General features: G+C 38.7%; 2 protein-coding genes across 4 annotated transcripts in view; one reads left to right on the top strand and one right to left on the bottom strand.

Annotated features, from left to right (window-relative positions):
- Nucleotides 1-3,606, bottom strand: part of LOC131995053 (uncharacterized) — a 227,289-nt gene extending 223,683 nt beyond the window's left edge. For all 3 annotated transcript variants that reach the window (XM_059362721.1, XM_059362722.1, XM_059362723.1), the window contains exon 1: nt 3,242-3,606. In XM_059362721.1, the coding sequence (XP_059218704.1) occupies nt 3,242-3,529 (288 nt within the window). In that variant the 5' untranslated portion in view covers nt 3,530-3,606. The remainder of the gene's footprint in view (nt 1-3,241) is intronic.
- Nucleotides 1-16,716, top strand: part of LOC106088337 (myophilin) — a 48,178-nt gene that overhangs the window by 2,503 nt on the left and 28,959 nt on the right. The window lies entirely within an intron of this gene.

The raw sequence follows: 16,716 nt of genomic DNA, 5'->3' as shown, positions 1-16,716 counted from the left end.
TATGACCAGTTCTAGATCTTAAGAGTACACCCCAACGCCCACCTGGTCGTTTAGTTTGGAACCATTCGTATAGAAGTCTATGTAACTTCTGTTACCAGCGATATCGCAGTTCCAATCGGTTCTATCAGGAATAGAAGAACAGTACTTTTATCAAAAAGCGGCTCAGTTAGGGTATAATCCACACTGTCTGGAACATCGGATATTGTATCAAAGATAACACAGTGTCCGCAGCCGCCACATGACCAAAAAGAAAACTCTTTACGTCTCACAGCTGTGTTCGCAGCAATTTGTCTAGCCACACTATCCAGAGGCATTAGATGTAGCATTAAATTCACTGCATCAGATGGTGTCGTCCTCAGTGCGTCTGTAATGCACAAACAAGCCATCCATTGGATACGATTGAGTATTGATCAGTAGGTGGACTTTTGAACCGTCGTCCACCAGACCACAACTCCATATAGAATTATAGGTTTAACAACTACTGTATATACCCAATGCAACGCGTGGTCTAGGCAAGTGTATAGAGCAAGAGTTGCCTATCCTGCCCATTCCAAAATGTTGGATTTGAAGTTCTATTTCCTGTCCAGCAAAACACCCAGCTATTTTGCGCTTTCTGTAAATGGAACATTCTCTCCTCCCAAGGAGTCAGGTGCCACAGTTGGCAACTTGAATCTCGTACTGAAGAGAACTACATCTGTTTTGCGCGGATTTATACTTAGACCACTTTCGGTAGCCCACTTTGCTGTTGCACGTAGAGCTTCCTGAAGTATATCTTTAAGAGTGCTTGGAATCTTAACCGCGATTGCCACGTCTTCAACATACGCGACCACTTTTACCCCTTTACTTCCAAAGACAATAATATATTGTTAATGGTCATATTTCAAAGTAGAGGAGACAGTAACCTCCTTGAGGCGTTCCTCTGATGACCTATCATTTTAGATCTTTACGGCAGGTTGTTTGCCAGATTCTCACCTATTGATGACTGACATGGCATCAGGCTCTGGACAATGGTGCCCACCGCGGTTTCAAAGTACAGCGTACCACTGATCTCTTGAGCGAAAAGTAGAGTGCTAAATGTCATACTCAAGGCCTTTACTACTGCATGTTGGATGTGTGGCAACTAAATTTGCCCTAAGATGTGGAGAGTCAGAAACAAGGCGCTCCTCAAACTTTCGGCACTCTTCTGTTGTTTTGGCGTGGCGGCATGCTATACGTGGCGTGACGGACTATTTACAATCGGATTCCATCCTTTCATCAAACTTTTGACACTCTTCTGTTTTTGTTGATATAACAGTGTGTTGTACGCTGAGGCGGCTTCACTCTGACACTCTTCTGTTTTGCAGGAGTATTAGGAGGAGGTTATTTACCATGGACCTCCATCCTTTTCGACTGGTAAGGCATAGTATCCCGAAAAGGGATCTGTAGGCTGGGGATACCAGCCATTGCCGGGAACTTCTTTATACACTGATGGGTCTCAATTGGTTGGGAGAACGGACCAGAAGCCTTCATTGAATTCCTTGGAATATGTCTATCGTATAGGTTTTTGGACGATTGCAGGCAAAGGTCCTTGTGTTATTGAAGGCACTGGAGACTATGTCAATGAGGGAGCGCACAGTGGGAGGAAATCAAAAAAAAAAAACGTTTAGAAAATGTGCAGTGTGAGAACGGGTAAAGATTTTCCTTTAAATTTTGAAATGGTTAGAGCTGAGGTATCAGCCCGATCCTGTGCAAAGCATTAAGGCCCTAGGTTGTTCGGACTTTTTTTGGCAGGACCCTAAAATTTGTCACCTCGGTGTTTCGAAAAATTTTGTGGGGCTGTTAAATCTTCGTTTGTTGTCCGATTTCCAAAATTTTTTTTACATGCTCAGCTCGGCCGGGCCGAATCTTATATACCCTACACCATGTAAAGTTCTTTGGTCGATATCTCTTTTTAGTCAATCAAAGAATAATGGATAAGAATTGCTATGCAATTTGAACTATACCAAGATATGAACCTATTGGGGTCATACTTGGCTTGGCCGTTGGAGACCAAAGTAGAATTTTTTTTTTTGCAAAATTTCAGCCAAATCGGATAATACTTACAAGCTCTAGCGGCTCAAGAAGTGAAGATCCGATGTATATCTTCTAATATACTGATTTGGAGCGCACTAGATACAGCTGTTGATGGTCATATCAAAACACTTTTTGCAAAATTTCAACCAAATTGGATATTATATGCGCCCTCAGATGCTTAAGAAGTCAAGATGCGAAATCGGTTTATATGGGAGTTTTGTCAGGTTATGAACCGATTTAGACTACACTTATCACAGTTGTTAATGCGAGATCGGTTTATATGGGAGGTATATCAGGTAATATACCAATTTGGACCACACTAGATACAGAAGTTGATGGTCATATCAAAACACTTTGTGCAAAACTTCAGCCAAATCGGATAATAATTGCGCCCTCTAGCGGCTCAAGAAGACAAGATTGTAAATCGGTTTATATGGGAGCCTTATTAGGGTATAACCGGATTTAGATCGCACTAAATACAGCTACACCAAATGTTACATCAAGACACTTGGTGCAAAAGCCATATCGAATAAGAATTGCGTCTTCTAGAGGCTCAAGAATTCAAGATTTAGGATCGGTTTATATGGAAGCTCTATCAAAATACTTTATGGGGTCGCAGATCAATGTTACAAATGTAATGACTAGGTTAGTATAACCCCCATCTTATGGTGGCGGGTGGATAACACTCGTTTCCCTGTGCAAAAAAAAAATGTCTTCTTTATAATGTGGGAGAGTCTAATATAGACCGATTTCGTGAGAGCCCTAAGCCGCATTTACAGCCCGATTTCGTTGACACAGTGAGTTGCACAATGAGTTGCACAGTATCTGTACTGAATATGATTCATACCGGACCATGTTTAGACCAAGCTGTCATAGAGACCGATCTGCCAATTTATGGTCTTGATTCCATAAAAGCTGACTTTTTAGCCTGAGTTTGTTCAAAATTTAAACAGTAAATTACACAAGGCTACCAGGACTCCACAAAGAATATAGTCGACAAGGGTTGTCGGGTTGTAAGGAGCATGTTAATTCCTTTTTTAGATATAACCCATTAGATCCAAGTTTTCCCTTTTCGATAAAATATGTACCCATAGTGTTCGGCCCGGGCGATTTTGATACGTTTATATACCCTACACCACCAATGTGTTACAGGGTATTAAAACTTTGTGTATTTGTTTGACATACATACCTTAAAGTTTACCATTGGACTCAGAATCACTTTCTTATTCGATTTAGCCATGCGCGTGTATTCATCCGTGTTTCCGTTCAGATATAGATATACCTCCCAATTATATCTATCGCCCGAATTAATAATTATAGGCTCGGTGTAGCGTATTGTATAGTCGGCTCTGCCTGACTTTCCCTGCTGGTTACTCAATGTATTTTGTTTTAAACATCTGTTGGTTGCATCATTTTCTAAAATCTTCAACTTATTGACAAATGTGATAGTTTTTATGAAAGCATATTTCAAATGCATATTTCACTCCTCCAAATGGATTACCAAAAGAATGCAGCATTTCACAAATGTCTTTTCTCTCTTCACCCACACAGCATTTTATCTAAAAATAAAAAACAAAATAATAAATTTTTAGAAAAAGTGTCAGTTTGAAAAAATAGAAATCCATTGTTAAGTATGTCACACGAAAAAATATTTTTATAGTAAATTCATTAAGATTTTTTCATTCTGAAAAAAATTGGGGGGGTGGGGGCGAGTGGTGCGGTAACATAGTTTGACTTTTCTGGAAAGAGAGGCGATCGATTTTTTCGTTAGGTTAGGTAAAATAGAGATATTGAGCTGAAACTTTACACAGATTCTGTTTTTGTCCATAAGCAGATTAAGCTCGAACATGGGCTATATCGGATCGGTCTATATATGATATAGCCCCCATATAGACCGATCCGTTGATTTCAAATCTTAGGCCCATAAAAGCCACATTTATTATCCGTTTTTGCTGAAATTTGGGACAGTGAGTTGTTTTAGGCCCTTCGATATCCTTCGCTAATTTGGCCCAGATCGGCTCAGATTTGGATATTGACCGACCCTCCGACTTACGGTCTTAGGCTCATAAAAACCACATTTATTGTCAGCTTTTGCTGAAATTTGGAACATTGAGTTGTATTAGGCCCTTCGACATCCTTCATCAATTTGGCTCAGATCGGTTCAGATTTGAATAAAGCTGCCATATAGACCGATCCTCGGATTTAGGGTCTTAAGCCCATAAAATCCACATTTATTACCCGATTTTCCTGAAATTCTGGTCAGTGAGTTGTATTAAGCCTTTCGACATCCATCGTTAATTTGGTCTAGATCGGTCTAGATTTGGATATAGCTGCCATATAGACCGATCCTCCGATTTAGGGTCTTAGGCCCATAAAATTCACATTTATTATCCGATTTTACTGAAATTTGGGACAGTGAGATATGTTAGGCCCTTCGACATTCCTTGTTAATTTGGCCAAGATCGGATAAGATTTAGATATAGCTGTCATATAGTCCGATACTCCGATTTAGGGTCTTAGGCCCATAAAAGCCACATTTATTATCCGATTTTGCTGAAATTTGGGACAGTGAGTTGTGTTAGGCCCTTCGACAACCTTCGTTTTTTTGGCCTAGATCGGTTCAGATTTGAATATAGCTGCCATATAGACCGATTCACCGATTTAGGGTCTTAGGCCCATAAAAGGCGCATTTATTATCCGATTTTGCTGATATTTTCGACAGTGCGTTGTGTTAGGCCCTTCGACATCCTTCGTTAATTTAGCCTAGATCGGTTAAGATTTGGATATAGCTCCGGTATAGACCGGTCCTCCGATTTAGGGTTTTAGGCCCATAAAAACCATTTTTAATTTTCCGATTTTGCAAAAATTTTGGACAGTGAGTTGTGTTTATCCCTTCGACATCCTTTGTTAATATAGTCCAGATCGGTTCAGATTTGAATATAGCTCCGGTATATACCGGTCCTCCGATTTAGGATCTTAGGCCCATAAAAGCCATATTTATTATCCGATTTTGCTGAAATTTGGGACAGTGACTTGTGTAAGGCCCTTCGACATCAATTTGATGATGTCAATTTGACCCAGATCGGTTCAGATTTGAATATAGCTCCGGTATAGACCGGTCCTCCGATTTAGGGTTTTAAGCGCATAAAAACCAATTTTAATTTTCCGATTTTGCTAAAATTTTGGACAGTGAGTTGTGTTTGGCCCTTCGACATCCTTCATTAATTTAGTCCAGATCGGTTCAGATTTGGATATAGACCGATTCTCCGATTTAGGGTCTTAGGCCCGTAAAATCCACATTTATTATCCAATTTTGCTGAAATTTGGGACAGTGGGTTGCGTTAGGCCCTTCGACATCCTTCGTTAATTTGGCCCAGATCGATTCAGATTTGAATATAGCTGCGGTATAGACCGATCCTCCGATTTAGGGTCTTAAGCCCATAAAATCCACATTTATTATCCAATTTTGCTGAAATTTGGGACATTGACTTGTGTTAGGCCCTTCGACATCATTTTTTAATTTGGCCCTGATCAGTTTTCACTCCGCATTAATTTTTTACATTTTTACAGATATTTGTTTCTCACCTTAAATTTCCTAGTAAACCGCTTCATAAATATTATTTCTTCATTATAGAGGCTAATGATACATTATAAAATTTCCCATAAAATCATTCGCCATGAAAATTAAATATCAATTAGTGCAATTTTATACTAAATGACAAATGTAATTACTCAGCAGACCACAGATATTGATTTTCGTGCTGATGTTTATTTTGAGGGAGATTTTCGATTGACATTGCTGGTCAGCTGGCTGTCAGAGGCATGAAAGCCAATTTAAACAAGAGTTCAAATAATATTTGTTGAATATTTGGTGGCGGATATATGGAAAAACGAAGGAAACCATATGGAGTGTGGTAAATGCCAAACATATGACTTTTATTAAGTGTTATGTTAGACACCAATGAAATTAGAAATTTTAATGCACTTATTTAAAGGATCAAATTGGTGATATTTAAATTATTTAAAACACCACCATATATGAAGGGGAGCATAGGGATTTGTGTAGCTGGGGAATAATAACGCATTTTGTCTTAAATGAGTTTAAATAATGACAATTAAATTATTATTTTTTTTTTTTAAAAAAAATTATTATAATTATGCCACACCGGAAACACCACACACATTATGTTATTCACATTGTTTTACAATTTATTTATAATTTAAACATTGACTCAAATGGAAAATGTTTTGATTAACTGAACAATGACAACAATAATGGTGATGATAATAACAAAATCATCAATTAGTTTAGTTATCCAATAGACATTAATTACTGGCAATTGTTTAACAACAATAAAACAATTATCCCTTAATTGTTGCCGAAGAGTACAGTAGTAGAGAAGAAACTTTAAAATTTCGAAATATTTATAACCAATAAACATGAGGCACTAGGCCTCTCCTTCCCTTTTGTTAAGCTTAACCCTCATATTTTTCATTTTCCAATGCTTGCCCTTTTAGAATTTATTTGGGTGCTGCTCCTTTTCCCCCACAACCATGCAAAAATTGACCACACAATATGATTATTGTGGCAGCATAAATTTTTAGCTAAACCAAAACCAAATTTACACACATAAACTAATCCGTAATGTGGGTATGAAATATTGAAATTAAATTATTATTTAAATAGGATCAAGAGATAGTAATAACATATAATAGTGGTCGGAAACACAAACAAAAAAAAAAACAAGTAATAGCGAGCGAAGTTCGGCCAGGACGAATCTTATATGCCCTCCACCATGGATCGCATTTGTCATAACATATGCGATACATATGTTGGAGGTCATGGGAGAAGCCGTTGTACAAAATTTCTTCCGAATCGGATGAGAATTGCGCCCTCTAGTGGCTCAAGAAGTCACGACCCTAGGTCGGTTTATATGGCAGCTTTATTAAAACATAGACCGATTTGCGCCATACTTAGCACTGTTATTGGAAGTCATAACAAAACATCTTATGCAAAATTTCATTCAAATCGGCTAAGGATTGCGCCCTCTAGAGGCTCAAGAAGTCAAGATCCCAGATCGGTTTATATGGCAGCTATATCAAAACATGGACCGACATGCCCCATTTACAATCCCAACCGACCTACACTAATAAAAAGTATTGGTGCAAAATTTCAAGCGGCTAGCTTAACTCCTACGAAAGTTAGCGTGCTTTCGACAGACAGATGGACGGACGAACAGACAGATGGACGGACGGACGGACACACGGACACACGGACAGACGGACCGACATGGCTAGATCGACTTAAAATGACATAACGATCAAGAATATATACACCTTAGGGGTCTTAGACGGATATTTCGAGGTGTTACAAACGGAATGACGAAAATAGTATACCTCCATCCTATGGTGGAGGGTATAAACACTCATGAATGTATTCATGTGCCGTTTGAATGCAATGTTGGGAGGCCTAAAATAAAAATTGAAATAATAATTTGTTTAAGTTTAGTAAGGTCAAGTGCTTAGAGATAAAATACTGATTTTGAGGCAAATTTAATTGTAAAATTTAGTTTTGTGTAGCGATATGGGATTAGGATACAAATGAGCTTTTTTTATATCATCCACAACATTAAAGAGAGTACTGGCATCGCACAGTCGGATGGAGAAACCAGTAAGGAAAGGCAAAAGTCGGGCGGAGCCGTCCATATAATACCCTACTCCACCGAGTATATGTAATAGTTTTAATAGATATCACTTATATCCAAATTTGGTCTGACTTTAATTTTGCATACCTATTGAAATATCGAATAGAAAATTATATGATTTTCTTACGATGGTGCGAAAATTGTGGCTTCTACAGCCTTAAAAGTCGAAACGCATAAAAGATATATATGGGAGTTTTATCTAAATCGATTTTGATGAAATTTTGCACACGTATTGGGATGTCAATTAAACTATCTCATGAAAAATTTTGTAGAGATCGAACCAAAATTGTGGCTTTTAAAGCCTTAAAAGGCCATATCGGATGAAAAATATATATGGGAGCTATATCTAAATCTGGACCGATTTTTACGCACACATATGAGAACGTTGAATAAAACGGCCCGTACCAAATTTTGTAAAAATTAGACCAAAATTGTGGCTTCTACAGCCTTAAAGGGCCATATCGGATGAAAGATATATATGGGAGTTATATCTAAATCTGAACCGATTTTTATGGAACTTTGCACACATATGAGAATGTTGAATAAAACGATCGGAACAATATTTTGGCTCCTACAGTTTTAAAAGGGCATATCGGATGAAAGATATATATGGGAGCTATATATAAATCTGATCCGATTATGATGAAATTTTGCACACATATTGGGACGTCACAAAAAGCACTTCGTGCCAAATTTTGTAAAGATAGGACCAAAATTGTGGCTCCTACAGCTTTAAAAGAGCATATCGGATGAAAGATATGCATGGGAGCTATATCTAAATCTGGACCGATTTTTATGAAACTTTGCTCACACAAATTTTGTAAAGATTGGACCAAAATTGTGGCTTCTACAGCCTTAAAAGGCCATAACGGATGATATATATATATATATGGGAGCTATATCTAAATCTGGACCGATTTTTATGAAACTTGGCACACATATGAGAACGTTGAATAAAACGCACCATGCCAAATTTTGTAAACATTGGACCAAATTTGTGCCTGCTACAGCTTTAAAAGACCATATCGGATGAAAGATATATATGGGAGCTGTATATAAATCTGATCCGATTATGATGAAATTTTGCACACATATTGGGACGTTACAAAAAGCACTTTGTGCCAAATTTTGTAAAGATCGGATCAAAATTGTGCCTTCTACAGCCTAAATAGGTCAAATCGGACGAAAGTTATATATGGAAGCTATATCTAAATCTAAACCGATTTAGATGAAATTTTGCACACATATTGGGACGTTACAAAAAGCACTTCGTGGCAAATTTTGTAGGAATCGGACCAAATTTTTTGGCTTCTACAGCTTTAAAAGGGCACATCGGATGAAAGATATACATGGGAGCTATATCTAAATATGGACCTATTTTTTCAAAATCAACGTCGTTTGTCCTTGAACCAAAAAAGACACTTGTACAAAATTTTGTGAAAATCGGACAACAAGTGGAACCTGTACCCTGATTACAAAAAATACATGGACAGACGGCCATAGCTAAATCGAATCAGGAAGTGTCTCTAAGCCCATCCATATACTTATCGATGGGTCTATCTCTTCTCCTTCTTAGCGTTGCAAACAAATGTACAAATCTGTAATACCCTGTACCACAGTGGTGGTGTGGGTTATAAAAATTAGTGGAAATAAGTCAGCCATTTTTTAGCGGATGAAGATATTATCAAATTTTAGATGGTTATAGCTGAGGTGTTAATCATTCATTTGCAAAATTTCATGGCCCTCGAAGGCCCGGGGGTCCATTGGTGGGCTTTCAAAGTTAGTCACCTCGACCCTACATAATATTGTTCGGGCTGCCAAAAGCGCATTTATGGTCCGATTATTTTAGGGAGGGGGAAGATTTAATCAAAAGACAACCGAATAAGGCCCAGTATTTCAAGGCCCCTGAATATCGTCCAGCACCAGCACTAGAGGAGGTATTCCTCTATAAACGTTTCAAATTTCATAAAGATATGTCAATTTATTCCAAAATGACAAACTGATTTTTACATCTTTTAAGTCTTCCGTATTTGGCGTGAATGTTTAGGAAAATAACCGAGATGTCCACAATGGGTAGACATTTTAGCCAATATTTTAAAATATTTTATGAATAAAATACATATATTTGGAAAGATCAAGGACTTGTTTTAGAACTCAGTGCCCAAGCTGAAATCAAAATATGAAATTTTGGCGGGATTTTTTATGCGAAACTCAAAATGAGCCCAAAATTTACAAATTTTTAAAACCCAAATCAAAATGTCAAATCGAGATTATCGTAAAAGCGAAACCAATGAATATATCGCCCTAGTACTTAATTATCTTGCAGACGAATATCTCCAGTCTTGCAGAACCATGCTCATGCTCAGTGAATGGAAATTTCCAATGAGATGTAGGGTTTCAAGCGTCTTGCCTAATGGTGAGAGAAGGGAAACCCTCAAAATCGGGTCCTTTCCAGGCTTCAGTAGCGGGATCACTCTGCCCATCTTCCAGACAAGAGGTACTATAAAAGTGTTCAAAGACAGGTTGAGGACAGTTATAAGGTACTCGACTCCAGGTGGATCCAAATTCTTTAGCAGCAGTATAGAGATTCCGTCGTGGCCCAACGCCTTAGATGACTTGCCGCCACCAATGACATTCATAACTTCATCCGCGGTAAATTGTGATGGCAGTCCTTCGGCTCGGAGACCACGGATATGACGAGTAGCTCCCCCATTGACGATTGAACAAACTGGCGCATCTCTTCGGATCAGTCAAAGTTACGTCGTCAAAAGTGACTGAGGTCCTGCCATCCCGTCTACCGGGTTTCGAGAGTGACTTAAAAGTAGACCGCAGCTAGCCTAAAATTTTACCTAAGTTACATTTCTCCAAGTGTTGCAGCCACAAATTCCGTTTAAGTTCGTCGACTACCCTGTTTATTTCCACATTCAGCTCGCTGATTCTGAGATAAGTGTGCTCCGTACAACGAATCCCATCGCGCACGTCTGCGAGTACCACTGCCTGCACTGGGAAATTGGACCACACTTTGGGTATTCGACCGGTTGCTGCGTTAATGATTTCTCGGAATTTCCTCTCGGGAACTAGCCCATTTGAAGGGGGTGTCAGTTTACTGAAGCGGTGATTGGTGCAGTCTCTGAAGCCGACCCAATCGGCCTTCTACTGATTGACGGTGCTCAGAGGTTGGGAAGTCGGATGGTCGGTCGATGGTGAGAAATATGGGGAGGTGGTCTGATCGCACAGACGGCTTGCCAGTATATTTCACTCAGGAGCTCAGGGGTTGCAATGGAAATGTCTGGCGAGCAGCATCTCCTCGTAATCCTAGTACGGGTGGGGACCCAGGAAACGATTAAGGAATAGTTGCTAAAGACTCAAAAGGCGACTTAAGAGACGATTCAACACTTGTTAAGGACTCAACACTTGTTGTCTTTCACATTTCTATAGTCTGGCGGGTAAGTGGAAACAGAATATCCCCCTATACCCATCCAGAGAAGAGAAAAGCAGAAGAGAAGGTTCCGAAGCGGGGTCCGACAAGCCCTCTCTTACTGCGTTATCGGTTTACTGTAGGCCTAAAGTGAGCGCTAGCGTTAAAGGAACGAATTTCGAAGGTACTTCAATGGCTGCAGCTGGAGAAGCATCCGGGGAGAACTCATCCACGCCCTATGTCTGTACAACATTGGAAAAGAGTAATGTCTGTGCTTTTTTAAATGCGTACGGAAGTTCGACATGATAACTTCAAACTATATTCGTAGGGAAGAACTCCTGTTGGATGCAGACGATGAGCTTAAAGGTAAAGTGATGGGAAATCTGAATTCTGACCATTAGGGGGTCAATTTTGTATACCTACCACCGAATGATGATGGTTTAATCATTTTGTTTTTTTTTTGTTTGCAACACATCGAAATACTTATTCCAGACCCTATCCAATATGTCGCAATGTCCATCCGTCTGGCGTTCCGTCCGTCTCTCTGTCTGTTGAATTTACGCTTCAGTCTTTAAAATGCAGAAATTGAGCAGGATTTTTTTTTTTTGTTACGTTGTTGATGAACAACTAATCTTGATATGCATTTTCAGAGCTTCCCGAAAACTCGTCCAGAGGAGTAAAGCGCAACTCTTCTAGAAGCGAATTTTATAAATCTTCTAAAACTCTAATTTGTAACTCGCCCACACGATTTTTGCGCGATTCTAAGATCTTCCAAGACTCTTCTGACTTACTCTTTAGTAACTCACGAGGAAGATTCGCAGAACAATCTTCAAAATGATTCGTTTTGAGGACACAACTCCACAGATGGGGGAATCGTCTACGACTCTTAGACGAGCTCGTTCGTGAACCTAAAAATCATCTAGAAGATTCGCGGAAGATTGTTTGGCGATCAAAAATATTTGCAGGGGGCTAGAACATATCCATACTCTGTGGTATGGGTAAAGTATATTTCTATCCTGCTCTTTTGCTGGACAGTCGATAAATTGGTGAAAAAAAACCTATGAATACTTTAACCTTGCCGTCTTCCCCTTCGAAAAATTTCCACTTGTCAATCTTCTTTTCAATTGGCTTGAGTAAATATTGGTAATATTTTTTTTTATTAAAAGTGATGCAGTTTCCATTGCCCTATCTTCTCAAATCAAACATTTTCTTACATCTCCAAAAAAAAACATTCCCTTGAGTTCAGTGTGTACTGAATTTATTTGATTTATATTTGTTTGAATGCGTAGTTTTTCCTGTTTCGCAATTTTTTCCCCGTTTTTTTTTTACCATTCAACCTACTTTTCATATAAATCTAGTTTAAGTTCTATTTCCACTGTTTTTTTTTTTTTTCAAGCCTTGAACATTTGGCTACATGTGAATGTGTGTGCGTACGTTTTGGGAGTGAAATAAAGCTTTTGCTGGCACTTCGTTGTTCGGCAAATAAATGTTTGCACGGCCATTTGTATTTGTCCGTTCTGTGTAAACGAATGGATGTTGTTTTTCTCTCTGCTTATGCGTTTCTTTTTTATTGCTGCTGCTGTTGTTGTTGTTGTTGTTATTCTTATATGCGGATACTTGATGCTTATTTTTGTGTTGGTCCACTTTTCACACAGCAGCCACACAGTAACAGCAACAGCAACAATGCCTTGTGCTTCTTTACGCTTCTAGAGCCATGAGAGAAAATAACACCAACGACAACATACAAACAAATAAGAAGAAGAAAAAAAACCGAAAATAAAAACTTTCGATAGCATTGAAAAATACAAATGTCAAGTGCTTGTGACCACTTGTCGCCGAAATAAAAATCCATCAATCAATGTGCCTGTGGGAATGTGTGAGTGTGTGTGTATGTGTAGGTAGGTACACCAGCGACCATATACGTTACGCATTAACATTAGAGATGCCAACTACAAAAAAAATATGCATAAAAAACAAGAAAGTTTTAAGAAAAATTTTGGAAAACTGGAAATTTGTAGACATTTTGTTTGGAATTAATTTTTTTTAAATCAAAGAAAAGGAAATTTAAAGAAAAATTCTGGAAAATTCGTCGTTCCCAAATGAAATATTAATTAACAAGTGAAAGAGTTATAAATTCGGCCGGGCCGAATTTAATATACCCTCCACAATGGATCGCATTTGTCAAGTTCTTTGCCCGATAGCTATTTAGAGGCAAATAAATGATAATGGATAAGAATTGCTATGATATTGGAGCTATACCAAGTTATAAACCGATTAGGGCCATACCCGGTTCGAATGTTGGAGACCAAATTGGAAGACATTGTGCAAAATTTCAGCAAAATCGGATAAGAATTGCACCCTCTATAGGCTCAAGAAGTATAATCGGGAGACCGGATTATATGAGAGCTATATCAGGTTATGAACCAATTTTGACCATACTTGGCAAGGTTGTTGGAAATCAAAACAAAACACCTCATGCAAAATTTCAGTCAAATCGGATAATACTTGCGCCCTCTGGCGGCTCAGGAAGTCAAGATCCCAGTTCGGTTTAAATGGGAGTTATACCAGTTTATGAACCGATTTAGACCAAACTTGACTCAAATGTTGGAAGTCGTAACAAAACACTTCGTGCTAAATTTCAGCCAAATTGGGTGATAACTGCGCTCTCTAGGGACTGAAGAATTCACGATCCGAGATCAGTTTTTATGGGAGCTATGAATGAACGGATTAGAAAGTTGAAAACCCTTTATGCAAAATTTCTGTCCAATAGGGTGATAATTGCGCCCTCTAGCGGCTCAGCAAGTCAAGATCCACGATCGGTTTATATGGGAGCTATATCAGGTTATAAACCAATTTAAAGTACACTTGGCAAGGTTGTTGGAAGTGACAACAAAACACTTCGTGCTACATTTCAGCCAAATCGGATGATAAGTGCTCCCTCTAGGGGCTCAAGAAGTCAACATCCCAGATCAGTTTATATGCAAATGAATGGATTTAAACCATACTTGGCTTAGTCGTTGAAAATCCAAACAAAACACCTCATGCTAAAATTTCAGTCAATTCGGATAATACTTGCGCCCTCTGGCGGCTTAGGAAGTCAAGATCCAAGATCGGTTAAATGGGAGCTATATCATATCTATATAACGATTAAGACCATGCTTGGCACAGTTGTTGGAAATCGCAACAAAACACTTCGTGCTAAATTTCAGCCAACTCGGGTGATAAGTGCGCCCTCTAGGGGCTCAAGAAGTCAAGGTTCAAGATCGGTTTATGTGGGAGCAATATCAGTTAATGAACGAATTCATTTCTTACTTGGTACAATTGTTGAAAGTTAAAACAAAACTCTTCATGCAAAATTTTAGCCAACTCGGGTGATAAGTGCGCCCTCTAGCGGCTCAGGAAGGCATGATGCCAGATCGGTTTATATGGGAGCTATATCAGTTTATGAACCGATTTAGATCATACTTGGCATACAAGTCTTTGTTCCAAATTTCAGCCAACTCGGATGAAAATTGAGGCTACTTAAGGCTCAAAAAGTCAAATCCGGGGATCGGTTTGTAAGGGGTCTATATCTGTTTACAGAACGGTTCAAATCATATCCGACATGGATATTGAAAATCATGACTCAAGCCTTTGTTCCAAATTTTGGCCAAATCGGATGAAAATTGAGGCTTCTAAAGGCTCAAGAAGTCAAATCCGGTGATCGGTTTATATGGGGGCTATATCTGTTTATAGACCGATTCGAATTACACTTGGCATGGATGTTGAAAGTCATAACTCAAGACTTTGCTCCAAATTTCAGCCAAATCGAATAAAAATTGAGGCTTCTTTAGGCTCAAGAAGTCAAATCCGGTGATCGGTTTATATGGGGGCTATATCTGTTTATTGGCCGATTCGGACCGTACTTGCCTTGGATGTTGAAAGTCATAACTCTAGTCTTTATTCCAAATTTCAAAATTTAGACTGCTAAAGGCCCAACAAGTCAAATCCGGGACTATATCTGTTTATAACCCCGGATTTCGGATTATACTTCACATAGATGTTGGACGTCATAACTCAAGTCTTTGTTTCAAATTTCAGCCAAATCGGAGGAAAATTGAGACTTCTACGGGTTCAAGAAGTCAAATCGAGAGATTGATCTGTATGGGGGCTCTAACCAAATCTGAACTGATGTGACTCATTTTTGCAATCCCAACGACCTACATCGATTAAAAGTATCTGTGCAAAATTTGAAGTGACTAGCTAGACGGACGGACGGACATGGCAAGATCGACTCAGAATGTCGAGACACTTCAAAATATATAAATGGTCGCACCTCCAAATACTGGGTGGTGTTTCAAACGGAAAGAGTAGATTAGTATACCCCCAACCTATGGTGGTGGGTATGCAAATCGAATGGGTTTGATTTTAAAAATAGATTCTGATTAATGTCTTCTAAACTTAAATCGGAGGCCACCGTAGCGCAGAGGTAATCATGTCTGCCTATGACGAATCCTGGCAAGACCATCAGAAAAAATTTTCAGCGGTGCTTTTTCCCCTCCTAATGCTGGCAACATTTGTGAGGTATTATGCCACACAAAAACTTCTCTCCAAAGAGTTGTCGCACTGCGGCAAGCCGTTCGGACTCGGCTTGAAAAAAGGAGGCCCCTTATCATTGAACTTAAACTTGAATCGGACTGCTCTCATTAATATGTGAGAAGTTTCCCCTTGTTCTTTAATGGAATGTTCATGGGCAAAATTTGCAATTTCCAATCTTAGATCTCATTCAAAATCCGATAAACATTTTATTCTTACCTGAATTTCAATTCTTTGAAATTAGCAAAGTGGCAACACTGATCATCATTTTGAGTAGTATTGTAGTTGTGGACCAAAGTCTCTGCACACACCCACATTCAAAGCCACCCAATAAGTGGTGGCGGCAACCACTATTGCCACAGCCATAGCAGTCAGTGCTGAAAGTTTGAAATGATTAAAAACGACGCACGTTCTGTGCTTGCCAGGCCCCATAGGGGTTCTGGCAGTGCAGATATGGACCTGTGGCGAACATTTTTCCGTGACGGCGTAAATTAATGGAGGAATTATACATAATTGCATGGAATTTCATTGGAAACGAATGGACATTTCAGTTTGTCTTGTTTTTTTTATTTTTTTTTCTGTTTTGATTTTTCCAACACTTCTCGCCTGGTGTTAAGAAGAAAAATGTTAAGTCACAAAAATGTTTTGTTTATGACCATTAAAGAAATCTCTTTGATGTGGTTTATGGCAATGAAAATAATAACGAAAGGTAATAAATATAAAAAAAATGAACCAAAGTGGTATAAAACCAACCCTATTTTGTTTCCAACTTAATAAAGCTCAAAGAAAAATCAATCTATCGAGTTGAGTTGTGAAGATACCAGAGGGTGCAATACGTATCCAATTTGGGTGAAAATTTGCAACAAAATTACTATTATGATTTGTAGTATCCACGTTACCTGTGTTCAAAATCGATCCATAACTTGGTTAAGACTCCCTTATGCAATTCTTACCGAACATGATAAA

Source organism: Stomoxys calcitrans, chromosome 2 (genome assembly GCF_963082655.1).
Source record: "Stomoxys calcitrans chromosome 2, idStoCalc2.1, whole genome shotgun sequence".
Taxonomy (NCBI): domain Eukaryota; kingdom Metazoa; phylum Arthropoda; class Insecta; order Diptera; family Muscidae; genus Stomoxys; species Stomoxys calcitrans.
Note: the sequence above shows the minus strand (reverse complement) of the source record. Positions and strands in the feature narration are given on the sequence as shown.